The sequence below is a fragment of the Sceloporus occidentalis genome, unplaced genomic scaffold (assembly GCF_023333645.1).
Source record: "Sceloporus occidentalis isolate IW3139 unplaced genomic scaffold, rSceOcc1.0.p SCAF_1, whole genome shotgun sequence".
NCBI lineage: Eukaryota > Metazoa > Chordata > Lepidosauria > Squamata > Phrynosomatidae > Sceloporus > Sceloporus occidentalis.
In genome coordinates, this window is record NW_028316981.1 from 236624387 (window position 1) to 236652096 (window position 27710).

Consider the following 27710-nt stretch of genomic DNA (forward strand, 5'->3'; position numbering starts at 1 on the left):
CAAAATCAAAGCGTATAAAGCAGCCTTCTCTATAATTTGGCATTGTAAATCTGCCAGTGTTCATACTGGGATTCTAATCTTAGCTCTATTGATTTGGCTGGATTTAATGGAAATGGGTCTGAGCACCTACATTTAGGATCAGTGGCTGCTTCATTTCACTCCAGCTAGATAATATATTTAGGTTCCAAAGCTATAACAGTTTACTTGGGACTTTACTTGGAATTCAGTGGTACTTGCTTCTAAGTAGATAGGACCAGGAAGGCATGGTTAATAACCTACTATTGTACCCTTAAATGGCATCTTGAATCTGCCCAGACCTTATTCTAAATTAGCATGAGATTCAGGGTGAGGCTGGATCTGTTACCAGGAAAGTTTTGTGTAGGCTTATCCAAATCATTTTCCAGATATTGCATTATTTGCATTAATTATGAGTGCATTATTTGTTTATTTTAAACATTTCTGTTATTGCCTTTCATCAGATTAGACTTCAGGGTGATGTAGCACACATATAAAGAAAAAAAATCATAATGTAGTAAAACATCCAATAGTGCCTTTTCATATTTGGTTGTGTATTTCTGTATCCATTGCCAGTATTCTTTCCCTGCCACTCTTGCTGCAGCCCCTTGTGGTTTTCCCAGCCCTCAGAACTTATTTTTAAAGGATGCACAGAAGTCTAAAGGGTGGAGAGGGTCATCAATGTTGGTAGTAGTAGGATCCAGTGGGTTAATGCTACCCAGCACTTTTAGTAGCCATGATAAAAGACAGAAGATAAAAAATTAAAGGCAGGTTGAGAGATTATGTGGACTAAAATGCATGGGTAAATTAAACGTTCTTAACCTGGAATTTATGAAAGGATCTTGTAGCACAACTGAGAATAAGTGTGAAAGAAGTTGTAGCATAAGCTTTCGTAGACAGAGGCTCGAAACAGATGGGCCAAAAGCGCCACCTTCAAGCCAATCTGGGGGCGTGGCATTCAGATGATGCATAGCCCCCCCCCCCCCCAATTAGGTTAAAGTTACACTGCAGCTGCTTAAGGCAGCCCAAACCCAGCTGCAAAAGGAGTGCAAAAAAAGCACTCCTTGCCAATGGTCTGTTGAGGACCACTGTGGTGGTTGACCTTGGAACTGTGGTATGTTATTGCTGTGCTCCCGTGCTGCTCAGGGTGTGGTCACAGCTGGAGAGGCCAAAGGCTGCTCCAAGCCACATGGAGTGAACTAGTGTCAAGAAAGGTTCTTCATAGTCTACACAGCCTATGAAAGCTTCTGCAAAACCTCTTTCTTTCAGTTAGCCTCAAAGGTGCTATAAGATCCCCTTGCATATTGATATTCCAGATTAACAAGGCCATCCATGTTTTTGAATGGTACTGACAAAGTTTGTAAACCAGGTGAAAGGTACGTTTCTTTAGAACAAAGGAATAGCTATGGTCACAATATTTATTTGTTTATTTAACATCTTTACATACATGTTTTCAGGAGAAACAAATACTAAAACAGAATATATCAACAATAGTGACATAATACAAAATTATGAGGGTGGATGAACCCTTTGAAAACCACATCTCACTGAATACCAGAGTGGGAAGGTTAGTGGTGGCATTTGGAGAGACCCGCTAAACTGGAGCAATCTGGATTAAATGGAAGATAGGTCTTGTCTCTCCTTCCCCCTGATCCAGATGGTTCTTGCATAATTAGGGAGTCTATTTCAGCTAAACTATAATCTAGTTTCATCATGCAATGTTGGCAAAGCCAGTGACGGACATGTAGGGGGTTCAGAGAACAACTTCTCTGCCAAGTTAGTATATCAGATATTTGCTTCTTTTTCATGATCCACATTTATTATTTGTTAGACACTAAGTCCAAAATGTTTTACAGTGAATTAATAAGAGGTAAGTAGAGAGTCAGCATGATGTCATGGTTTGAATGTTGAACTAGGACTCCAGAAGACCAGGGTTCAAATCCCCACTTGGCCATGGAAACCCAGTGGCTGACCTTGGGCAAGTCACATACCATCAACCTCAGAGGAAGGAAATGGCAAGCCCCCTCTGAATAAAACATGCCAAGAAAATCCCATGATAGGTTTGCCTTAGTATCATCATAAATTGGAAATGACTTGATGGGACCCAGAAAAAAACAAACAAGGAGAGAATGCAGGAGAGAGAGTTTTGATTTATTGTTTTAGCCTTTTCTTCATCTGAATAAGAAGGTGAGTTTGATAGAAAATCATATTCAAAAAATTAGAGCTTGTAAGAGAAATGAAACAGAACTCACTTTTTCCAATCTTATTCAAACAGGCATTTAAAAGAAGCTCACAGCTGTATACTTAGTATTCATTATTTATATATGTTGTGCATCAAATAACTGTCCCACTTCTGTAGAAACCACATCTTCCTGTATTAACAAAATTTTCTTATTTTAGGCCACTACATGTATGTGGACTCTCTCTATGTCAAACACTTCCAGGAAGTGGCTCAGCTGGTTTCCCCCAGGACAACAACTCCTGTGTCAGGCTGTTTGTCTTTTTACTACCAAGTGCAGCAGGAAAATGGCATCATTTTCACCATCTACATGAGAGATGTAAATGGCTTTTATGAAGAGCTTTGGAAAGCAGACAGCGCCATTAATAATGGCTGGGTTTTAGGAGAAGTTGATTTCAATGCTCCATACCCAATGGAGGTAAGGCCATCTGATTTGTAGGTTTCCATCTCATACACATTGCCAGTACTAGAGTTTGAAATTCATGTTTCTGTGGCTCTTTTTTCTCTTAGTATAGTGGGACGATATTTAAAATATTTTCTTTCGTCATTGAATTCTGATACCATTAGGATCAAAGCTTGCAGTGTAGGTTTAACTGGACATCAAAACATCATGTGAACACGTGGAAATGTGTTGTGTATGTTACAATGAAATAAACATGATATAGTAATAACATAAGTATGCATGGGTTTTGTTCCTAGGTTATTTTTGAAGTTGCTTTTAACAGTGCTAAAGGGGGATATATTGCTCTTGATGACATTTCGTTCTCTCCAGTTTTTTGCAGTAATCATACAGGTATGACTTTCTTCCCTTCCTTATTTATTTATTTCTGATCTGTTTTGTGGTGTGAAATTGAATGTGCTGTACTAAACTGCATCCTAGTCAATGTCGCTATTTTTGGTATTTAAATAATTAAAAGTTTATTAAATAATGTAAATCAAGGATATCATCAGCAACAAACACTGGTAGTATGGCAGCCATGTATAAGGTGTATCAACTACTGTTGAGTACAAACATCGTCCAGGCTCTGGAACTCCCTTTCCATAAAAATTAAACTGACACCCTCCCAATTTTCTTTTCTCAGACGAGCAAAGACTTTTATGTTTCCATTAGCATTTGATGATTGATTGTACAAGGCTTGTCTCACCTAAAGAATGTGATGGGTCTTGCTAATTGTTGTATGTATATGTGTATATATATATATATGTGTGTGTGTGTGTGTGTGTGTGTGTTTGTGTGTATATAGGTGCACACTTATGTTTAATAGTGTGTTTTAATTTATTATTGTTTATTTATTTTTTATTTTTGTGAATTTTTAACTATGTATCTTTTAATTTGTTGTAAACAACATTGAATCCCAAACTGGAGAAAAACAGGATAGAAATAAATATCATCATCATCATCATCATCATCATCATCATCATCATCCATTCTTTTAGGAGTACTGGTTACTTAAAAACAATTAACCAATATTTTAATAAATAAATAAAGAACAAAAAACTAAAAAACACACACTCTTTTACTAGATATAGCTAGGGACTAATCTTACTTGAAGCCCCATAGAGCTGTTGGTCAGAGTTGACAATACTGAGCTAGATGGATGATTGATTTGACAGCATAAAACTGCTTCAAATGCAGGTTTAAGTGTCTATCTTTTCACTGGATAAATCCCTTAATCGGCTAAAACATCTCTATTCAATAATCTTTTGAATGGCTGGAAAGATCTGCTGAGTTCTCTGAAATATGACAGGCTGTTATTATGAAATCAGATGTGCCTGTGACATTAAAGAAGCAAAACTCCGGATGCCATTTATCACAGGGGAGGAAAAAAACCCAAGGGAAGCCAAACAGTACTCTTGGTATCCTTTGCTTAATATATATTAGACAGATCTTCCCTAGAAGAGCATTATTTCTTGGCATACTGATGTCTGTGTTCTTATATGTTAGATTGAAGGCAAGACTAGAATTTTAAAGACACCTTTTCATTTACAGTTCTTGTCTGTAGATCTTTTATACAGGGGGCAGTCCAAAGACAAATATCAACAAAAGTAGGCTTTTGTTGTTGCTGCTGTATGGCATCTCTTGCTTATTTATTTTTGTAGCTCCTTTTCCACACACATTAAACTACTAAAGCAGTCTGATTGTGTTTTACAGAAGTGGTATCAGCTTGGCTTTTGCCACATATCAAAAAGAATGGGCATTACTGTCTGCTATGCATACAGTACACCAATTTCACATAGGTTTGGTACTGGACAATATTGTCAACTCTGAACTTCAGTGAATTTCCAGAATTTGAGGCAGGATTCTTTCTTTTTGATATTCCATGGTACTTACCCATCCACCAAATACTAACTAGGCCTATCCCTGCTTAGCTTCAGATGACATTGGATGTGTTCAAGTTGGTATTGCAGTTGTAACAATACCTTGCATGGCCAGGGTGCATCTTATCCTGCAAACATGAATGCTCTGAGGCATGTACAGGCAACAGGCTGTTAGGTGCAATGGGAAGTCTGGGTAAATTTCTCATAAGCCTACTCATTCAGTTGATACAAGCTACTGGTGTTGAAAAATGCAAGTGGACATGCATAGAAGTTGGGATGAGGGCTGGATGGGAGGGGTGGGGAGGATGCCTTTTGCCTCTGTGGGTGTCTTCCTATTTTTGATGTGTCTTTCCTGTGTAGTGGTGATATAGTTAACTACTAGTAATGGTCAAATTACAAACAAAACAAAAATAAATAAATGATTCAAGCATATTTATTTTTTATTGCTCATTTGCTTTGATCTATGTATTTCTGCTAACTATGAAGATCCACCAGTTTTACCTTCTTCTGTTGCTCTGTCTCTTTCTGCTACATTTCAGAAATTTCCTTCAGTCCTACACAGGCGAGTTGCAGTTTTGAGGATGATCTGTGCAATTTTTACCAGGATCATAAGGATGGTCCTGGCTGGAGCAGGGTAAAAGTAAAGCCTAATGCATATAGACCAGGTGATCACACTACTGGCATGGGTAAGCAGAGAAGCCTCTTGTTGAGAGTTAAAAGTGGGATATGCTGATGAACTTCCTCAGTATTTTAGATCAGATCTCAGCTAATAACACAAGCTTTGTGGGAAATTGAAACTCACCAAAATTTTCTCCACAGAACATAATTTGACACAAAGATTGCGGGCACTGCAGTAGCTCATGAGATAACTTTTATAAGAATCCCAGTTCCATGAGGTCACTGAACCAAAGACAAATTGAGGAAGGAGCCTTGTATTCTTCTTGAGCCTCTCCTGGTCTTACAATGAGCAATCATTTCATGCTAAATCCTTCTGTTGATATAAATCACTGAACAGACTAGGTAAATAAGTGCTATTCTGTCCAGAAAGGAAATGTTTTAACACATGAGGCATAAAGAGCGTCTTGCTTTGGGAGCTGGGTAACTTCATGGGCTAATTTCTGTATCAGTAACAGTCAGATATTGACAAAATGGTGCATAGAAGTGGGAGGCCCAAAAATGATGTAAGCCTCCTGCATGAAATCACAAAATTGATGTACATTTGCTTCAGCTTATAAAACTCAGTACAGCTAGTTTTCTAATGTCTAGTTAAGAAAAGAAAGGTAGAAAGTTAATTCAGAACTAGGCTAGGTCACATTAACAGTAAGCATGGTCAGTGACGCAGCAGTAAGTTATAAAATGGGCTCAGCCAAACCTACGTATCTTCAATTATTGCTCTCCTGTATTAAGTCCCAGTCCTGAGAAAAGAGCGGGATACAAATAAATTGTTAGGGATGATGGGAGTTGCAGCTCTTCTCCTGGCTTTCACTCTCACCCCCCTGGTCAGCGGAAGAACAACCAGTTTGACCAGTAGCTCTGAGAATTGGCTGAAGATGTTTTCCAATCTTCTCTGGAGTCTGCTGGTTCTTGTGCAGCTCTCAAGACACCAGTCAACACAGTAGTCTTCTATAAAAGATCTACTTTTATTCTAATATATACACTATGCACAAAAACAATTCACTACTCACAAATCTCACACTACTATACTCCTCAATACCCACAAAAAGTATTGCCATACATTATTGCTTATATAGACATTTGTCTCTCTATTCATTATACAGTTGCCACCTCCTGGGCGTGTACATACATTATGATTGACATATCATACTTGGCTCAATCTTTACCTCACATTGCATCATACATTACTGTCCACTCAATGACTTTCAGGTGATATCAATTTGCACCTTTTCACTTTGTCCTTGCCACATGTGTCCTTGGCTTTTAGGAACTTCTAATTACATTATATGCAACACCTGTGTGCCATTTCAATAGCTTTTGCTGTGTCATGTTACTTTCAAATACATTCATATACATATTATATTTCTTGTGACTATATATCCATGTTGCTTTTTCCTGACATAAATATAATAAATAAATAAATTAAATTAGTTATTTGTTATACATGCACACACACACATTTATATCTCGTCTTTCACACAATGAGCTCAAGGCAATATACCTTGTTACCTCTTTCCACCCTCATAAGGCTGAGACGGACTGGTCCAAATTCACCCATGGCTTAGTGCAGTCTGCATCTTGAAATCTTCCAAGTCCAATGTGTCTGAAGTGTGTCTTTTTTGCTTGACATTACTTTGTTTTTGTTATATGCATACATACTTATTTGTGTATGAAATTACTTTAAGATTGTATAATCTTGTGTCATTTCTTTTTTCTTAATGGGCTAGTCATTAAAACTCTGGTGGAGGGGAGAACCGTATGCTATGTCCAACTCATGTCATTCCTGTAGTCAGGGAGTGGTGGCTTTGGAGCTGATTCACCCTGCCAGTCAAGCTGCTGCAGCCAGGATGTGGAAAGAGAAGAGTTTTCTTTGTGCTATCAAAATGTGTTAATTTCCAGTGACATCTGGAAATTAGCTAAGTAAAACTGAAAAATATACCGATGGCAGAAAACTTATGTAGGAGATTTTCTTGCTCTTAAAAGCATGGTATTATATAATTTGTAGTGATCATAAATTGCAGAATTGCCAGTGGAAATTTTCCGTCGCACCTAAGTCTGACAAAATGCCTAGAAGTGTTCTAAAATGAAGAGATGCAAAAGATTATTAGAAATGTTTTTTAAAACTGTTTTGTTTTGCAGGTTACTACTTGATGGCAAACACAAAGTTTACATCACAGCCTGGGTACATTGGCCGTTTATATAGCCCCACTCTGCCAGGAAATTTACAGTATTGTCTGCGGTTTTATTATGCTTTATATGGCTTTTTCAAAATGAGGGATACCTTGGCTGTTTACATCTTTGAAGAGAACCATGTGGTTCAAGAAAAAATCTGGTCTGTCTTAGAAACTCCCAGAGGAGTCTGGACTCAAGCTGAAATCACATTCAAAAAGCCCATGCCTTGCAAGGTAACAACCAGTGCTTTTTCAGAACCATGCATGGTTCTGTCATGATAACCTGGTGAATTATTATGAGGATGGACATGGGGAATATAAAGGGCATTGTATATTAATCCAGTGGGTGCTTTGGGTTTGGGAATAAACGGATGGGGCAAATGGTAACAGGGTGACGGTTTATGGGTTTATGACTTTGCTTTTCCTGCCAGAGGACCTGGTGCTTAAAGAAATGATATTTCCCTCCCTTCCGTAAAAGTGATTGAATGATAAACACTGGAGGGGAGAAAAGGGGGACTTAAAAGGTTGCTTTGATTGGGATCAAAGGCTGGGGACTGCAGCCAAGCAGAGGGGGTGGATGATGTGAACTTTTATACTATGATTTTGGAAATGGATCTTTAGTTCTGACAAAAACCTCAGATGGGTAACTTCTGTCTCAATACTGGAAATAAAACTCTTTTGTTTTCTACTACACAAGATGTTTTCTTGGTTACTGGGATCTGAGTTCACCTAACCTGACGTGCTTTTGGTCTGGGTGATGGTTGTTTTCACTTTGCCCTTAGTGACTCATTAGAGACTTACTAAAAAGAAGGCAGGACCCCCCCCCCCCCCCCCATGAAAATGGATAGCATTCTAAGCAGACCTTGGAAAAATTGCTGTTTTGGACTACACCTTCCATAGTTTTCCAGCCAACATTGTCAGTGGCCATGATATGCTGGAATATTCTGGGACCTGTAGTCCCCAAAAGTATTTTTGCCAAGCTCTGGAAGTAAAGAAGGCAAATTCCCACTTAAATTAAAATAGATATCTGTATCTTCTTGGAAAGAGAAACTCCAGCCATTAGCTATTTGTTAGTTTCACTTCAGTTTGAACTCATTGATTGCTGATGCTTAAAAGAAAGGAAAGAATTCAACCTTGTACTGTTTTTGGCTAACTGAATGACTGGGGAAATGGGGTCATCATTCAATATTTGTGGAATTATTTGGTTTTGCAAACTCTGTATCAGAACTGGTCTTTGTGGTGTGGCTGTGATATAGTAACTGCAGCTTACATGAAAGAAGGCCAAGAAATGAAAAATACCAAAATCTGCACATATGAAGTACTGAGCATTAAACTTAGCATTTTTTGGTTGAAGGCCAACTGACAGAAAATGTAGTAGCAGCAAGATGAAGGGTTTGGTCAGCAACAAGAACAGCTGCCTAAGGCCTGATACAGACAGGCCAAAATAAAGCTGCTTCAGGGCACTTTGGAGGTATGCTGTTTAAATGATACATGCGTCCTAAGAGTCCAGAAGCCACACCAAAGCCACGCTCCAGTCCTTAGGACTGGAGTGCAGCTTTGGTACAGTTTCCAGACTCTTAGGACGCATGCATCATTGAAACGCCATACCTCCAAAGTGCCCTGAAGCAGCTTTATTTTGGCCTGTCTGTATAGGGCCAAAGATGGGGGGAACAATAGCTGGTATATTTGTGTCTGTTAGCTTTTGTGAATGAAAATTAGCAAAGGATATAGCTCAATTTGCATGGCAGAAAAATGTGGGACATCCAGTGTATGGGTCCACTAAAATTGATTAGTTCAAGTGGTTTTCTTGGAAGAAATATTGACCTGAAGCTAGCACTTTTGTTCTCTGTAGTTTGTATTATTAAAAAATAACACTGGAAATGTCTAATTAAGAAGTGACAGGACAACATGTCATAATATGAGAAAGATTACAAACCTCTTCATCATATTTTTGTAATTTTTTTCTTGTGAACAGGTTAGTGGTGAGGTAGGCTAGCTTTCTTTCTATATGTTAGAAACATAAACAGCAATTCCAAGAAAAGTGTTATATAGTGTTGTTGTTGATGAAGAACTAAATACAGAACCACTCAGTTGTAACTGGAAGTACAGTGCACCTTTGTTATACGGTATTGTTTGGTTCCAAGATACCCCGTGGAGAACAAAATCCATGGATGCTCAAGTCCCATTAAATATAATGACAGAGCAAAATGGTGTCCCTTATAAAAAAATGGAAAATCAAGGTTTGATATTTGAAATTTATACTTTTTTGGAACATTTTCAAACCGTGGATGCTTGAATCTGTGTATAAAAAATCTGTGTATAAGAAGGGCCAACTGTACTCCTGAAAATGTTTAGGGGTTATAGGATAGTGCCAAAGTGAATAATGTAATGTAATATTGTAGTTCAAAAGATCAGTGGTGTTTTACATAACATCTAGAAATAAGAGAATGAGTTTTCAAGATTTATATAACAAAATCTCCTGGTATGTACTTTTTTGTAATCTTTGCAAGGCACAAAAGGACAGGCAATTGCAATTTACAGGAGAAGGGAAGGCTTGATGGCATACAGACTGGGAGCTATTGTAATTCATACAGGTACAATCTCACTGTTAATACGTCACTAATCATTAAAAAAATGAGATCAGTGTAACTGAACTTGAGTGAAGATCATGTAGATCAGGGCTGGGGAGGGTATGGCACTCTCAAGATTGTTGGACTCCAACTCCCATACTCAACATAGCCAATAGTGAGGGATGATGGGTACATTAGTTTCAAATTATGATGACAACAAAAAGAACGCTTATAATGTTAGTGTCCACACTGACAATAAGAAGGGCCAGTTCAGTTTTGCCTCCTTTGTGCAGGCTATGTAAAATTGACCAGGTATCATCACATTCAGTATATCTCCTATTCATAAATCCCCTGCGGGTAAATTGCCTGCAGGCAAAAATAATAAGTCATGCTTAGGACTTGTTTGATTTGCGCTGTGGTTGATTTTGTATAAGTTTTACTTTTTGGCTGTCTGTGGATATCGTAAACAGATCCTGGCAGCCAAGTTGACTCTTGGCTATCCTTGAATGTCAAATGGAATGAGAGAATCAGAGCTGTTTTTTAGAGCCTTTTTAGTTAGAAGACTTTTGCAGCTGGAAAGAAAAAGTTAAAATTATTTTTAAAAATAAATTTTGTGCCACATTTCCTTATACTGTAAAGAATACTATCTAAAACAGATATGAAATGCTGTTCATGTTTGAGTATTTTGGTTATGCTTTTTATGAGCACATTTGTTTTTTGTGCTGGGAAAGATGCATAGCAGACCAATGAAAGAACTCTGTGTCTAAAGTTGTGTAGGAATTTTTTTTTGGTAGGATCTGTTTGAATTAGTCCTCTGAAGCAATTACTGGCACTATAGAATTTTGTACAGGAAACTAGCAACTGAGCCACTGACATGGGGAAAAAACACCATTTCACAAATGTTGATAGGTGTGATCCAGCCAAATAAATTCTAAAGTAAGATAGATACAGACGCAAAACAGCAAATATGTATCGAACACCTATACTTTAAACAAAATGCAAGCCACTGACTACTAGTCATTGTACTCTCAATAAACTAAGGCCTCCAACTTCTACGTTTATAACATTGTCATCTCTTGCCATTAGCAAAAGAAAAGGGTCATTACATAACTGAACCTTTCAAAAAAAAAATTTAGGTTACAGTACTTGTTTTCCTAAGGAATTCTACCCTGTGTGCAGTCAGCACTGCTTTTTTGTTTTGTTTGCAGGAACATGATTCTTGTGTTCTCCTTAAGTACTAAAAGTTCTCAACAGGTTCCAGATTTGGGGACCAGAATATAAATCCTTTATACATATGTATATAGTTCCATCTTGAAATCAATTTCCTTAAATTTTCTAAAAATATTAATTATTTCCTACTTTTATCATTTAATAGCTTGAAGCTTTCCTCTAAATAGAACTTATTTTTTCGTTGATAGTATATTTTGTTAAAGTAGTTGTATATGCAGAGGCCTAAACACCCTGAAGATGCCAGATCTTGTCTGATATTGAAAGCTAAGCAAGGACCGTCTTGGTTAGTCCTTGAGTAGGAAACCATTAAGGACTATCCAGTGGTATAGGCTATATTTCAGAGGAAAGAAATTGCCAATAACCTCTGAGTATTCCTTGGCTAAGAAAAGCCTATGAAATCCATGGGATTGCCATAAGTTGACAGGTGACTTGAAGGCACATACACAGTTAACACAGTGTAAGTGTCAGGGGCAGGAGCTAATAATACTTTTGAGAACAAAAGATTTGTGTTGTGAAAAGCATCAGAGAACTAAAGTTTCATCAGAGAAAATACACTTGTAAAAGCTTGTTGGAAATCTAGTAATATGCTCTGTGTGTGTGTGTGTGCACGCCTTCAAATTGGCTGCTGATTTATGGTGTCCCCATAAATTTCATAGGGCTTTTTAAGGCAAAGAATACTCAGAAGAGTTTTTCTCAGTTCTTTCTTCTGAAATATCACATACAGCACCCAGCATTCATTGGTGGTCTCCTATCTAAGTACTAACCAGAGCTGAACCTGCTTAGCTTCCAAGATTGGACAGAATCTGGAGCTTTTAAGGTATTTAGGAACAACTAATAGGCTGAGGATTTACATAACATATTAACAGTTTTCTAATCACACAGACTCTCTGTTTTGCTATGTAACTGATTGAAAAGAGAAGTCAGAGAAGTAACATTCAGATTTGTCTTCATCTCAGTGCTCTGTTTGCACTTTGATTCTTCATTCCTGTAATAGTTGTTTTGTTTTAAATAAGTGGGTAGAAGAACATTGGCATAATCTGGCCCCATTCAGTTTAAAAAAATTGGGATGCTGGATATTTGATACCTGTGGCCATGGAACACTTGTAAAGTGATGACATCTTTAGCATCCTTCTTTATATTTGGCTATTTTCCATGTGCTATGTTTTTCAATGTACATTCACAGTACTACTATAAAATAGCAAGCAACAACAACGTTTATTGATTAGCCCGTGAACCATCTGAAAATACAACAAAATTGGTATAACCTCTGTACAAGCACTATATAAAAGGTTAAATAAAAAGGATATAAAAATGCAGAAGTAAAAATATAAATACAATAGATAAATAAGTGTAGTGGAGATAAGTTTATACATCATATTTCTTCATCACCCCTACAATATACTCCAATCAGCCCCACATATGAAGATCCCAGATGAATTGTTTTACTTAAATACTGAGCTGTCATGAGAGATATTTTTTATTCTTGACCACTCATAAAATATGTTGTTCTAATATGGGTATCCCAGTGCATTGTTCGCTTAATATAGGGTCCAAGATACAAATCTCTTGCCTGCTGATACAATTTGCATTTAATAGGATATGTGCTATATCCTCAATTTCATGCTCTCCACAAATACAGATTCACTCATTATAAGGGATGCCATTAAATCTCCCATATCTTACCATAGTGTCAAGCTGATCAAATCTAGCTCAAGTAAATGCTTCCCTAAAGTGTTTTGGCATTTGTATTCTTAAATAGTTAGTTAATCTCTGGTAACTAACATTGACGAGATGTGTGATCACCAGGGCTGACCCAAGACATTTTACTGTCTAGTATGAAAGACAAGTGGCACTTCCATTGCTTTACCTACAGAAGCTGCCAAAATTAACAGTTGAATCTCACTTTGACCCCAGTGACAGACAGAACCTTCTGCCTCACCAGATTAGTTTGAGGGTGAACAGAAGGCTATCTAGACCACGTAGCTCTGTCCTCCAACAGAAGGTAATAGATAGGGGATTTTGCCTCTGCCTCCTCCACTCCACTGAGTTGACTGGTACAGAAAACTATTAATTGTGGGCTTCTATTTGTGAGCTAGGAAAAGTGGGATCTCTTTTCCTGGAAGTATGTAATGTAACTTTATTAAAGAAAAATGTATTATCACAGTAGTGTGCCATTCCAAACTGTTCCTGTATTAGGGAGCCAAATAATCAGAGGATTATACAGTTCCTTCTTTTTCAAATGTCCTCCCTTGCAAAATATTAACACTTGCATGCTGTCTCTCATTTATCTATCTTTATTACTGTGCTGTTTTTTTTTGGGTCCACCCCCCCCCCCCCCTTTATGGGCTGTTCTTTATACCTAAAAACAAATCTCCATAGAGCATTAAGAAGGAATGTGTTCCACTCCACCTTTTTGAGTACCAAGCTGAACAGGATAAAATTTTATATCTGAAGGAAATACTGGAAATCCTAGAATCCTGATTATTATTGAAATAAGTGCCCGAAGTGGAGTATCAATGAGGGATGTATCTTAGATCTATCACACTCACTTTTTTGAGTCTGTCATTAGAAAAAACCTTCAGTGGGTACTGCAGATGTTCTTCAGAAAAATAGGAAATAGCATACTCTTGTATTGTGGGGAAAATGTGCCTGTTGTAGAAACCAGATAGGCTGGCTATCTATAGCACCTTGTTAGTAAGGAGAACCAGTAAATCCTGGATACACGAGAATATGAGGGGCCAACTGGACAGTCTCACTTCTTTATCTGAAGAAGAACATCTCCCCTTCTAGTTCTTTGTCCAGCTCTTCCATTTCAGAATTCATATGCAGGATTTTATTCTTTTTTCTTGGAAATATCAAAGGTCCATCACTTTACTAGCTTCTTATGTTCAGAGTAAGAATGATTTCAATATTTTGCCTTACCTTGAAGCCATAGGAGGCTGTACCTGTACTTGCTTTGACACCATTATAAATTGTAACCATGTTAACATAGGTCCAAAACACATTGCAGAAACAATCCAGTTTGAGTTCACTTTAACTGCCCTGGCCCAATGCTAGAGAATTCTGGGGACTGTAGTTTTGTGAGAAGTTTAGCCTTCTCTATCAAAGAGCTCTGGTGCCACAATAAACTACAATTTCCAGGATTCCCTAGCACTGAGCCAGAGCAGTTAAAGTGGACTCAAACTGGATTATTTCTGCAGTGCATTTTGGATCATAGTCTCTGTGAATTTGTAAGAGAAAATAGTATTGTGGTAGACGTCTAAATTTTGTCTATTTGTGCATTACTTTTCAAACTCTGATGCATTCCCTTGGTGTGAGCTTGATAGTATAGTACAGATAGTACAAACAATTTGGAGCTCTAATTGATTCGTGTCCACCTCACAGATTAAAAAATGATCAGCCGAATTGTGTCACATTAGTTGGGATACAAATCAGAGGAGTTTACAGATACTGTGACAAAATTCTAGAAAGTGATGGTTAATATTCAGGATTTTAGTTCTTGAGCAGCAGGTACTGAGTGAGCAATGGACTATTTATCTTCATTAATGTCAGCTATGATTTCTTGTAATAATTATTCCTGCTTTATGATAACATAAAGCAAGATGGCTTACTTTATTTTGTCTGATAAAAGGTAATCAGTGTCCAAGGTAATTTTCATTCATTGGTTGTGTGCAGTTTCTAAGTTGAATACCAGACTTAAATATACAAAAAATACCACCCACTAAAGAGGGCTGAAGCTACGTTATTTAAACAGTTGGAATTGCAAATGGGAGTATGTAATGTTATGCATTTGAATGATTCTCACCTAGATTTCTACAGGGTACAGCTATTTCAATCACATCTCTTTATAGGTGAACTGGATGAGTAATTACAAAGATATTTCAGACACTATCTAGAAAAATGGCACATTTACAATTACATTTGCTGTTTCTCCCAAAAGTGCTTCTTGCTTTCAGCATAAAGCAGTCAAGTAGCTGTGGAAAAATTATAACCCACAATGAAATCTCACTGTGGATGCCTGCTGGAAGAAACCTAGCCAACTCTGTCTTTTATTCACTGATTCCACTATTAATTATTCTTTTTTTCAAAAAGTACTTTTCAGGGGGTGAAAAAAGGCAACATATTGTATTTTGTTAATGTCAGACATGCAGCAGCATTGCTCACATAACATGTCTCAATAATAATTGTGTAACCTTTTTTTTTTTTTGGCTTTCAAATTTATTAATTTGATCCTTCCAGTGAGGCTATATCTTGTAAAAGTGACTAAATAAAGTCACTTTATAAACAAACAAACAAAGCATTCGTTTTTCTAAGCAAGCCCACAGCTGGCCAGAAGTGGCCAGTACTAGAACTGGCTAGCAATTTATCAGATATATCAATAAAAAACTGGCATAAATAGAGGTGCTGTTTAATAAGACTTGTATTGATACTGATCTACACTAGAAATGCAGTGAAGTAGGAATTTCTTCTTGCTTAAATTGCTTTTGTTCCAATAAGCCAGAATAAAAAAAACTGAAGAAGTGCAATTGTTACTATTAGTAAAAGTGGAAGAACTTTTAAAATGAGGGTTTTCACATGCTATGTTAATTAGCATATGTTTTCTCTAAATTTCAGGTGGTATTTGTGAGCTGGTGCAGAAGCTTTTGGGACTGTGGGCTAGTGGCATTAGATGATGTATCTGTGACTTTAGGAAGCTGTCATGTTGCTGGTAAGATCAATTTGACTATGAAACCCATAGTATGTCTTTGCTACCACTCTTGAGGTGTACTCAGCCAAGAAAAATACTGCTTTCTTGGTGAATGGAATCCCCTAATAAAAGTCCATATTTATTTTCTTAGAGTATTTTATAACATATTATAGTTACATTATCATTCTGCAGTAAACAGCTTGGCATCCTACACTGTTATAATGACAAATATAAGTCAAAATTATCATGCCTTTCTCCTGTCAGGTGCAATGTGTTGAAGAGGATTTGCACATTTGGTCCATCATAGGATATAAGTAGAGCCATGTGCATTGGTCCCAATCCAAGACCAGCATATACATGACTTCCACACAAAATGGGCTAATACAGACTACTCACTTATAATGTTGTGGAGAGCCCAAGGCATTGAAGCGAGGAAAATGGCTGGTTCCAATGATCCTGGTACTTAGTGCAGCCAAATTATGCATAATCAGTTACCATGGTCTCCAGACATCTTCCTTCATCCATTGTCCTGAACTCTTCCAGGAAAGGCACACCTTACTTTGCAACTCAGGGAGAAGGATCAGTGCTGGCACTGAATAACAGATTCTCTTTCAGGCTGAATAAAACAATGCAACCTTACGTCAGTATCAGTATTGTTGGAACAGACACTGCTTTTCTTGTTCAGATGTGAAAGCACTTCTTTTTGATGCCTGAAGTCTTAAAGTAATTTTTAAAAAACCCTCCAGTTTACTCTGCTGTTTTGGGAAAGAACTGGTTTTTTAAAAAACGTGGTTGAGCCTTATGGTTTAATAGACCTGTATAAGATTGCACCATATGCCATCATTCCTATACCCACTTCTTAGGAATTAAATTTTAAAAATGAGGCAGCAAATTGGGGGTGGGTGGGCAGAGGCAACACATGTGAGGGCTGTGGTAACTATCCAAGTATGCACCCAGTCCAATGGGAGTGCAAGTGAGTAATCAGAATGATGGAAAGCAGAGGAAGGCTACTTGAGTATGTGAATATACACATGTGGGACAGGAACAACTACACACACCCACACCTGCTGTGGTCCTTTGACCAATATAGGGAATGCATGCACACAGTAGGGCCTTGCACCAATGTGACTACATGATGAGGGTCCCATGTGTTACACGCAATACTGATGATATAATTTGGCCCATAACACTTAAATATAATCTCTGTCATACATAAAATGTTTACCTTTATCAGACAGGGTCATACATACTTTAAATATTAACTGCAAATACCTGGTTGCAGATATATTGCCTGCTTTTCCTGGAGAATGTACTTTTGAACGGAATGAGTGTGGATTCATTCAGCAAAAAAGAAACCGAAGTGGGTGGCATAGAAGAAGAGGTCAAACTCCGACGTCTTACACTGGACCAAAAGGAGACCACACTACTGGGGTAGGTGAGTTACAGTTTAAATTATGAACTTCGGTTAGAGTCAATGCATTTCAGACCCATTTCTAGCCCTGTGTTAACACACAACATTTGCTGACCCTTGGGTTAAACTCTTTCTTTTTCCTGCTCTCACAGGTTAAACTTTGGATAAAAAGGATTTGCTTTTGTTCGAGCCCCCACCCCCAAACAGTTTTTGCTTTGGTCCTTTTTATGTGTGGTCTATGCAAGGGGAGGGCAGGTGGTATGTTGATATTTTTGTTGTTTTTTCACTGGGACTGCACACATAACCACCATCACATATTTGTTTCAGCCCAGGGATGGATTGGGGAGTCTTACCCAGCAAGGGCAAATGAGAAGCACATACAAAGGTGTTAATATAATCCGCCCTGCACACTCAGGTCCTCTGGGAGGAATCTATTGCAGCCTTTAAAAACCAGACTTATTCCTACCTCCCAGAGGGCCTTCTCTGCAATTGCTCCCAAACTATAGAATGGCCTGCCGGACGAGATCTGTCAAATTGCCAGCTTAGACAGCTTTAAAAAAGCTGTCAAGACGGATCTCTTCCGGCAGGCCTTTCCTGAATAAAAGTGCCCAGCCACAGAATGACTGCCCCCCGCATCATGTATCAGCCCACCGCTCTGTCCTCGTATTTTTATTGTGTTTTTAATAGATATTTTAATTGTAACATGTTTAATCCTGTTTTAAGGGGGGGATTTGGGACATAATTTTGTAAATGTGGATTTTAATGTGTTGTGAGCGGCTTTGATTGTCTCGTCACAGAAAAGCGGGATACAAATAAAAGATATTTATTTATTTATTCATTCATTTATTTATAATTGCTTGGCTGCCAAGGCTGCAGCATTGTGTTTTAGTGGTGTTTTACCAGCGCTTATCCCACGGTAAGCACTGGTCTGAAAATCTTCTTTGGCTTAGTAATGGAGATGAGCACTGCCCCCTATGGGCAGACACAACTTGACAACCTTGCCAGTGGGGAAAACCTTTACCTTTACTACTGTCATTACATTTTAGATCTTTCTACATAAAGAAGCAGAAGAGGTGTTTCATGTCTTGCATATGATCTCACCATCCTACCACTTGCTACTTACAAAAAGAGGGAAGACTTTTAAAATGTTAGTGCTGAATTTACAGAGGAAAGCAGGATGATCAAATATATGCAAATGAAGTACATTTTCAAAACTGCCACTGGTTTCATAATTAATTCCAAGTATATGATGTAGGTTTTTGGGGAACATAATAATTTGGGTTGTTTTGATTGGCTGAGGCTGTGAACTTCTCTAATTTGACCAGAATGTGCAGACAGAAGTGAATCATTCTTTATCTAGTCATACATTGCAATTAGTAGATTACAGGCTTTCCTCCTAGTCTGTATATTATAGGCACAGAGTGGAATCCAGTGGCGCTGTACCACTTACAGAGTGGAATGTGTTTCAGCCAGCGAGTGTGTGTTTGTATCTAGCAAAATCAAGGGGGAGGGATTTTTTTTGGGAGATTCTGCCTGCAATTCCCTTTCTCTGAGGTTTGAGGGACCTTCAAGACCAGTGTCATGGTTGGATGGGGCTGTTGTTGCGTATCTTTCCAATTTACAGTGATCCTGTCATGGGGTCTTCTTAGCAGGTTTCTTCAGAGGGGTTTTTCCACTGTCATACTCAGAGCCTGAGAGAGTGTGACTTGCCCAAGGAAACCACTGGATTTCCATGGCCGAGTGGGCCGAGTGGTGATTTGAGTCTCCAGAGTCATAGTCCAATGGTCAAACCACTACACCATGCTGGTTGGATGGGGGAATTTAAGTAAAAATGAAGGGGGATTCTTGTTCCTTTTCTTTTTTGTTAACAAAGGTGTGTGTCTGAAGGATCAGAAGATAAGATATTACTCAGCCACTTTGAATTTGCTCATTACAAATTCTTTCATTATTGTAAGTCTGTTTGGGATATAAATGCCATGGATAATTCTGTCACTACCACAATAATTGCTTCTACAGTAGGCTTTTTCTCTGGAATATCCATTCCTTTTTTGCCCTTTTTTTAATAAAAGAATTTAGAAAATGCTACTGGGCTTGATTTTTTTTCTGCCCCTGATTAAAATGCAGCTCCAGCATCAACCTGTCCAATGGGACAGTCAGTATGCTGTCAACATATTTTACCTTTAAACAGAAGCCTTCATTTACAGATTCAACCAATCTTATTTCTTCCCATGCATAGTTGTTAAGAGATTTAACAGTAAATTGCTCTATAATGTCATTTTCCATTTGGTAATATTTAAATCATTAGTTTCTTTGCTATTTTTCTTCTGTGGCCAAATTATTTTATTTTATTATTATTTTAAAAAAGGAAACCATTAATTAAGACACCACCTTGGATAGGATAAAAACTAACAAAGGGCCCCTCATCACTAAGGCTCCAGCTGTGCTCACTAGGTTTCAACAGCTGACTCTACAAGGAGAGCTTTGTTGAATGGGACTCATTTGTGGGAAGGACCTTGGCAATTTATATGGGATCTGGGCACTGCTGCATAATATAGTGCTGCATGATATGTTGTGTGGAGCCACTGTTTTAATTCTTCTTCCAGCTAGCTGCAGAAAAGGAATCTCTTGGTAGCTTTAAAGATTTATGGTTTGGATGTAACCAGTACATGTTTACTGAACTATGACCATTATAATTCCTTAGGCAAGAGAACTTAGGTTACTGAGTATAAAAATGTATCAAGATGAGTTATCTTATAATTTTCTTTTTTTAAAGGACATTATATGTACATAGAGGCATCTAATATGATCTATGGGCAAAAGGCACGGCTTATTTCGAGGCCACTACGACGGACCTTTGGCTATCAGTGTCTTATATTTTTTTATCACATGTATGGAGCTGGGACTGGGCTCTTAAATGTTTATGTGAAAAAGCACGGTGCTAAGGAAGAGACACTCATCTGGAGAAGGCGAGGTGAACAAAGCGTCACATGGTTAAGAGGTCTAATAGAATATACCTGTGATAAATCACACCAGGTAAACAAAATGTGCATCAAGTAATCCCTTCAGAGGGAATAACAATAGCAAGTACATATCTATACTGCTTATCGTTGAACTAAACACTCACTAAGCAGTTTACAATGTGTAAGCTAATTGCCCCCAACAAACTGGGTACTCATTTTAGCGACCTCGGAAGGATGCAAGGTTGAGTGGACCTTGGAGTCTCTGGGATTGAACTCACAACCTTGTGGCTGCAGTGCAGGCATTTAACCTGTACAAATGGCTGCAGCACAGGTGTTTAACCATTGCGCCGCCAGAGCACTCCCAAATAAAAACAATTTAACTTTTTCCAAGTTTGGATGTGTTTATATTTGATGCAGATTTGAACCAGAAAGTGAAGTGCGTTCTGTGCAAGGAAGGATTCTGGTAGAATCATGGGTTCTTAGTTTACTTATGTTTCACCCTATGATACATGATGACAAACAATACTATTATTTGTTTTAAATGTAGTGACCAAGATGTGCTCTAATTGTTCTGCTTCATAAACATTGCTATATGCTTTCGCTCCACCGTCACTGGATTATTTTCTGACTGTGGATTGAAGTACCAGTAGCCTAAATGATTCTAAATTATAGTCCCAAATTCATTTGTTTTGGGTCTCCAGTGTTAGTAGCATACTGAAAACAAAAAATTGTGTGAAATTTTGTAAATTTTCTAATTCCCTAAATCTGCAAAGAAATATGTCCCAGACATGGGGGAGGGGGAGGAGAAATAATTTTGGGATCTCATTTCCCCCCCCACATTGCTGATCTGAAACACAAGTGAATTGCATGAATGACCAAAGCCAGTAAGTGAGGAGCAGTGTCTGGAACATACTGGTTCTAGAGACGAAGGAATAAGTCAATAAATCTGAGTCAATCTCACATGTCAGAACAAAGATTATAAAAACAAGCCCTCTTCTAAACTTATAGATCAAAGGTACCACACACAAACCTAGCGTGAGTCAAACATGGTAACTGTAGATGTGGAAGAAATTGTTACATAAACAACCTTCTGCCTGCTTCCTGGGGAGAAAGCCCAAAAACCCAGTGGGTTAAATACAGCATTTCATGAATGGGCTTCCACTCACAAAACAGAACTTCCCTTTGGTCCAGAATGTTCCCCAACTTTGAACTTTCCTAATCATACCAGGACACAGAAACAACTATATACTCATCCCTCTACATTTGTGGCTTTGTCTTTTGTGGATCTGATTATTCACAGATTTTATTAATATGTTCTCTCTAGGAATATCTAGGTCCTCCAGCGTAACTCTGGTCAAATTTAATGAAAAGTTGCACTGAAGGACCTAGAGATTCCTAGAGAGAACACTCCACTAGGCATTTGTAGCTCCTCCAGCTTAATTCTTTGGTCAATGTCTGGCAGAGGGTGACCACCGAGTTGCACTGGAGGACCTAGAGAGATTCCTAGAGAGGTGTTCTCTCAGGTAAAAACATAGTGTTTTTGTTATTTGCGGTTTTTCCACATTCACGGGCGTCCTGTGCCCCTAACTCCAGCCAATGTGGAGGGACAAGTGTATTAGGATAGCTATGCAATCCTATGGCAATGTATTTTTAATATTCTGAATGTAATGGAGTATATTTTCTCACAAGGGGGAAGCATTCATGAAAACACTGCCCTGAATTCTAGTTCCTCAGCTAGATGGAAGGTTGATCTGGAGGGGCTGTCCCTCTCTCACCCTACCTCTCTAGTGTTCTGCATCTCCCAATGTTTATTTGGAGAGTTGGGGGACTTTTCTGAACTGGCAGGCTTTAGAGCTTAATGGGCAAGGAGGGAATTGCCCAATATGGGGCACAGGCACCGTTCACAGCTTTATCCAAGATGTCTTTGCCTAATTTGCAGAGGACTCTAGCCCCCTGTGACCTACCCCACACTGTTTAAGAGGGTTCTCTAACTTTCCAAAGATGGTGGCAGGGCGCAGAGTTAGATAGGACTGGAGAATTCATTGCATGAGCTTTCTATCACTCCCATTATAGTTAGGTTCAAAATTGTAATGACTAAGGAGAAACACCAGAGAATTTCCTCATGTTCTGTTTTATAAAATAAGCAAAAGAAATATTGCCTTCAAAAACATTTAAATAATAGTATTTTTTAAAATATACAGATCATATTTGAAGCGGTTCGTGGATTATCAATAAAAGGTGACATTGCTATTGATGACATTTTGTTTCAAAGTGGACCTTGTAAAGGTAAATTTAACTTGCTTAAATGTTATTTACCTGATATTTAGTATGTGACTCACATTATTTATTATCAAATGTACTTGAAGCAAAGTGCAGCATTCAAGCCACATGTCAATCATAAAAACATAAAATAAGGCAGCTGCTACTGGCAATTGTGTGTAGATTCTCTGTAGATCTCTAAGCAGATGTTACTCCAATACTCTTGCCAATAATAAAATATTAATTTTCTTACCAAATGTTACCAGAAGCTTAACTTTTGCTAAGTCATTCTGAAAGAAAGAGATATGCTTATTAGGTTCCATTCCACACCAAATAGCTTGGCTTGAAATAAGGGATTGATTATATAAAATGTATACAGACTGATTAAATCTTTTCTCTTTCTTTCTCTAGAAATGGGAGAAACCACATTACAGTCTTCTGGATATTCTGCTGATTTTAATGAAATTGAATACTGAGCCTTAAGAGAAGCAGACGAAGCATCTCCTTGCTGATCTATATGACAAACTGCACCACTCCATCCAGACTTTCACTTTTAAAAGTGCTAAATACTGGACACAAAGGCATGGGACGAAACCAGCAAAAACTCTGTCTTGGCCTTGCTAATAATGTTACTGACTCAGGGGTTCCCTCACTTTGTTTTTGTTGTATTTTGTCTTGCATGTGACATCAGTTATTCTGGAGAGTTTTTCAGCTGCACAGAGTGTGCACTAATGGACTTAGATGCTTTTTGATAAATATTTTTGGGCACATAAATACAGAAGGTGAAATGGACACAATCATTCATTGTGTTAACAAGATCTGCATTCAGTGAATGTCTTGTCTTGAGCAAATAAAGGATTTAGTTTAAGAATTTTGAAATAATGAAGGAAATATTGTTGAACACATAATTTTCTGTAGGCTTATTAAAATTGTTTCAGCTGTTGTTTGTTCAAGAACGTCTTAGTTGTAATACATTAAGTGTCCTATAAACATGAGGGGTTTTTCCATTTTGCTATTGCTTTTCAGCAGTTAGGGTAATAAATTCATTTGTCAACCTTGCAGCTAATAAAGGAACCTCTATAAGAGTTCTGTAAATGTGTATAATTATAATATAACAACACAGACCAGCATTCATTACAGCAAGCTCAGTTTGGAATGCATTTTTAATATTATATATATATGGGTTTGAGAAATGTGCACAGAATGGTTTTTTAGCAACAAATTTCGCATTCTGGCCAGACATCGATGCTACACACTTTATTACTGAATATTGTATAGATACCTGTGGATGTGCATTTTGTATATTATGCGTGTGCATGTGCTTTTTTTTTTTACAATTGCAAATATCTAATAAAATGTAATTTTAAATAACTTCACTGGTTCCACTTAAAATGACCAAAAGTGATAATCAGTTTTGCTTAGTGTACGTTCTCCACATTGAAGGGCTAAGGAGTGCAAGGCCCCCATGAAAGTGGAAAAACCACAAATATTGGGGAGAGAGGGTAGGACGGAGAAGGATAAGTGCATACATGCTTTTCCCAGCTGCTCCTGTCCTAGGCTTTCCCACTCTCATACTGGGAGGGAGAAAGAGCCCAAGACAGGAGGAAGGGGAAGAAGAGGAGGGCACTACCTTACAGGCCGTGTGGGGTTTGGCGGGGGGAGCATAGTCAAACTCATGAATAATCAAATCTGCAAATGTAAAACCTGCAAACGTGGAGGGCCAACAGGAGAAGATGATCTTGTTACTGACCCTCATCCTGTGGTAACTTCCAAATCAGACTTTAACCATGCTTTTAAAAGGGTGTTTAGAAAATACAGTTGAGTTTATAAAATGAGACTTGCTGCAATAATGCTTCTTTTTAAAGAGTGTTGTTGGCTTACAGATTACTTGTAGGTGTAATTCATACTACTGGAACTGATCTCTGAAAAGGTCTTATAACATTAAATGCCGCCCCCTTCTCCAACTACAAAACAACCTCCTCCTATAGAAGCATATATATATATATATATCACACACACACACACAGAGTGGCCTCCACATTTGCTGGGGTTAGGGGCAGTCTTTTTGCCTCACCAGTTTAGCATTCTGTTGCAATGGGTATTTTATTTGTGTGTTTATTATTTTTAAGAAGAAAAGTCATAACAAAATGCATTAGAGCATCTACTCCAGGGTCTCCAACCTTCCTTTCTTCCTCTCTCTCTCTTTCTTTTAAATGTACCCACAAGGCAAATAAAATAAAATAAATTCGTTGGTGACTCCTGAGTTAGTTGATTTTAAGCGCATAACTTTTTGCCATTTTTTATCCACTTAGACAGAAGGGCATGAAGAAGGATCACACTTCTCGTGGTCTCTTTTACTTTTCTATGCTTTCCATAAGCAGCAACTAAGCTGTTGTTGTCCATGACCTTTTGAAAATGATCCTGCTGATAAAATGATCAAGAAAGAAGAACAGACAGCTTTTAGTAGAGGCAGGCCAATGAGTTTGACCAAGGCAGTTAAGACAGCAAGGAGACTGTGCTTGTTTATGACCCTAACTTGTTCCCTTCTGTCCCAAACAGATTGAACCCTAAGAAGAAATTACAATGCACATGCTATTTAAAGCATACCAAATCTGGTCACTAGACTATCAATGTGCAGAACAGAGTATGTTATTTCTTAAATAAGTCTCAAAGCATAGAAGGGTTGCTAGATTAGTGACAGGAGGAGGTGGTATGGCAGTGAAGACAGACCAGGCTGGTTGAGGAGAAAGGAGAAGAGGTATTCTGTGTCTGTTCCTCCTTCTGATTTAACATCTAATCAACAGATTCTTGGCTGCTCTCAGATCTCCCATCAGCTCCAAAAAGGCTGCTGCCTAATGCCAGGTCATTTAGCTGGAAAAAAGCTCTCTGATTCCAGATTTGATCCAAGATAAGCAAGCTGACCTTATATACATGACTAAAACCTGGTGAATAGAAGAGAGTGGTGTCAGCTTGACCCTGCTATGCAAGTCAGGTTTTTTAGATGCAGCCATAGGCAAAAGCTGATGGTCAGGGAGGTGGAATTGCAGTATTTCATATGAGTTCATCTCCACTTCAGTGATGTGCCCTGTTTGGCAATCTCCTAAGTCTGAGAGTTTATAGTTGGTGCTTGGGACAGTGAGATAGAAGAGGAATTCTAATGGGGGTACCACCCTATCTGTTGCACAGTTGTCTCCCTGTCTTAGCTGTTGGACATGGTCTCTGTGGTGGGGGTGGTCTCCACTAAATCTTTTATGCTGGTGTATTTTAACATGGAGCCCTCGTGGCGCAGTGGTTAAATGCCTGTACTGCAGCCATTCACAAGGTTGTGAGTTCAAGACCAGCAAAGGGCCCAAGCTCGACTCAGACTTGCATCCTTCCGAGGTCGCTAAATTGAGTACCCAGACGACTGTTGGGGGCAAATTAGCTTACTTGCTATTAGCTTACTTGCTGTTCACCGCTATGATCTTTGGAATAGCGGTATATAAATAAAACAAATTATTATTATTATTATTATTAACATGTATGCTGAGGCAGTAGACACAACTGGTCCTGGGAATTTCTTAGTTCGGTACAGAGCATGGACTCCTTGGTTTTCTCAGGAGTTCGGGACAACTACAGTAACAGTGTAGATGACTACAGCAACAGTGGAGGAAGACTTGGAATCAGTTCTAATCAGGCTGAGGTTATAGCCCAGTATAAAGCCTAATCTGAAGTAGTGAAGATGGCAAACAAACAATTTTTGCTGCCTCTGTTACATTAGCACAATCTCATCCAGCATAGTTTTTTCACATAGATCCAAAGCACACTGCAGAAATAATATGGCTATAATCCCTTTGCAGATCTGGCCACACTGATTCACATCTTCATCACCTCCCATTTAGAGTATTGCTTTGCATTCTATATGGGCCTGCCCCTGAATAGTGTTTGGATGCTATCATTGTGTGCTTTCAAGTCATTCTGATTTATGAAGACCTGGATTATTTCTGCAGTCTGTTTTGGACCCCTAAGGCATGTCTATCAAAGCATTTTCTTGACAAGATTTGTTCAGAGGGGGGTTGCCTTTACCTTCCTTTGAGGGTGAGAGAATGTGCCTTGCCCAAGAACACCCAGTGGGTTTCCATGGATGAGTGATTTGAACTGTGGTCTCCAGAGTTGTCCAACGGTCAAACTATTATACTATGCTGGCTTTATTAGGTTACTAATAGTCATATACAAAAGTAAAAACACTACAATTTGGAAAAGTTTTTTTGGGGGGGGACCATTGACTCTCTTTGGATGCCATAACTAAACACAAAATTTCACTGTTAGTTATCAGGTGTGTACATACTGACCACATATCACTTGGTCTTGCACTAACTGCATGGACTTCTAATTAGCTTTGAGATTGATGCAAGGTGCTGGTTTTGTTGTACCAAGTTCTAAATGGCTTCTGAAAGACGGCCTCTCGCCATATGGGCCTGCATGAAATCTGAGCTCCTCAGCAGAGGCTATGTTATTTGTCCAACCACCTCAAGATGCTAAGCTGGTGAGTACACACGGCAGGGCATTCTCTGTAGCAGCATCCCAGCTATGGTGCCCCCTCTGAAAGGAGGTCAAGCTGGGTCCATCCTATTAGCTTCTGGTAGGCAACAAAGACTGCATTATTTCATATGCCCTTTTGTCCCTAAAATGTGGAACTGTTTCTCTGCATTTTTAAACTGTGAATATATTTTTTAAAACAACAACAACCCTATTTGTTAAGACAGTGTTTTGGTCTGTTTTTCAATAATATTCTTACTTATTTATAATTAATGATATAAATAACGTGCTTATCTATTGCACATTGCCTCAGGTCACCTGGTTGGCTGAAACATGACAATTTTTTTTAAAAAAATAAAGAAAAGCACATAAAAATATGTGCCAGAGGCCAGTGTAAGCGGTCAACATCACTGGGCATCTCTTGAAACCCATTGTTTGGTAAAAGATTACTTCTAACCACTAAAGACCCCTGCATCTGTTGCCATTGCCACCTGCTTATCCGTTCATTTCTCTGGCCAAGAGGGAAAATGCTAACAAGCAAGGATGGTGTGCAGAAGGAAAAGTAGAAGCAGCTGTTACTGCCTCTTTACTTATCTACAGTACCTTTCTCTCTGTATAGTAAAATGCCAAGAAGTAAAGGAGAACAGATGGACAAT

General features: G+C 38.4%; 1 protein-coding gene across 1 annotated transcript in view; it reads left to right on the plus strand.

The window, feature by feature from the left end:
- The window catches only part of MAMDC2 (MAM domain containing 2), a 74449-nt gene extending 50859 nt beyond the window's left edge, over positions 1-23590 (plus strand). The window contains exons 6-14 of the mRNA XM_089490546.1: positions 2416-2672; positions 2954-3047; positions 5113-5259; positions 7388-7653; positions 15834-15927; positions 17189-17341; positions 20091-20350; positions 22479-22563; positions 22948-23590. Coding sequence (XP_089346672.1) covers positions 2416-2672; positions 2954-3047; positions 5113-5259; positions 7388-7653; positions 15834-15927; positions 17189-17341; positions 20091-20350; positions 22479-22563; positions 22948-23012 — 1421 coding nt within the window. The 3' untranslated portion in view covers positions 23013-23590. The remainder of the gene's footprint in view (positions 1-2415; positions 2673-2953; positions 3048-5112; positions 5260-7387; positions 7654-15833; positions 15928-17188; positions 17342-20090; positions 20351-22478; positions 22564-22947) is intronic.
- The last annotated feature ends 4120 nt before the right edge of the window (positions 23591-27710 follow it).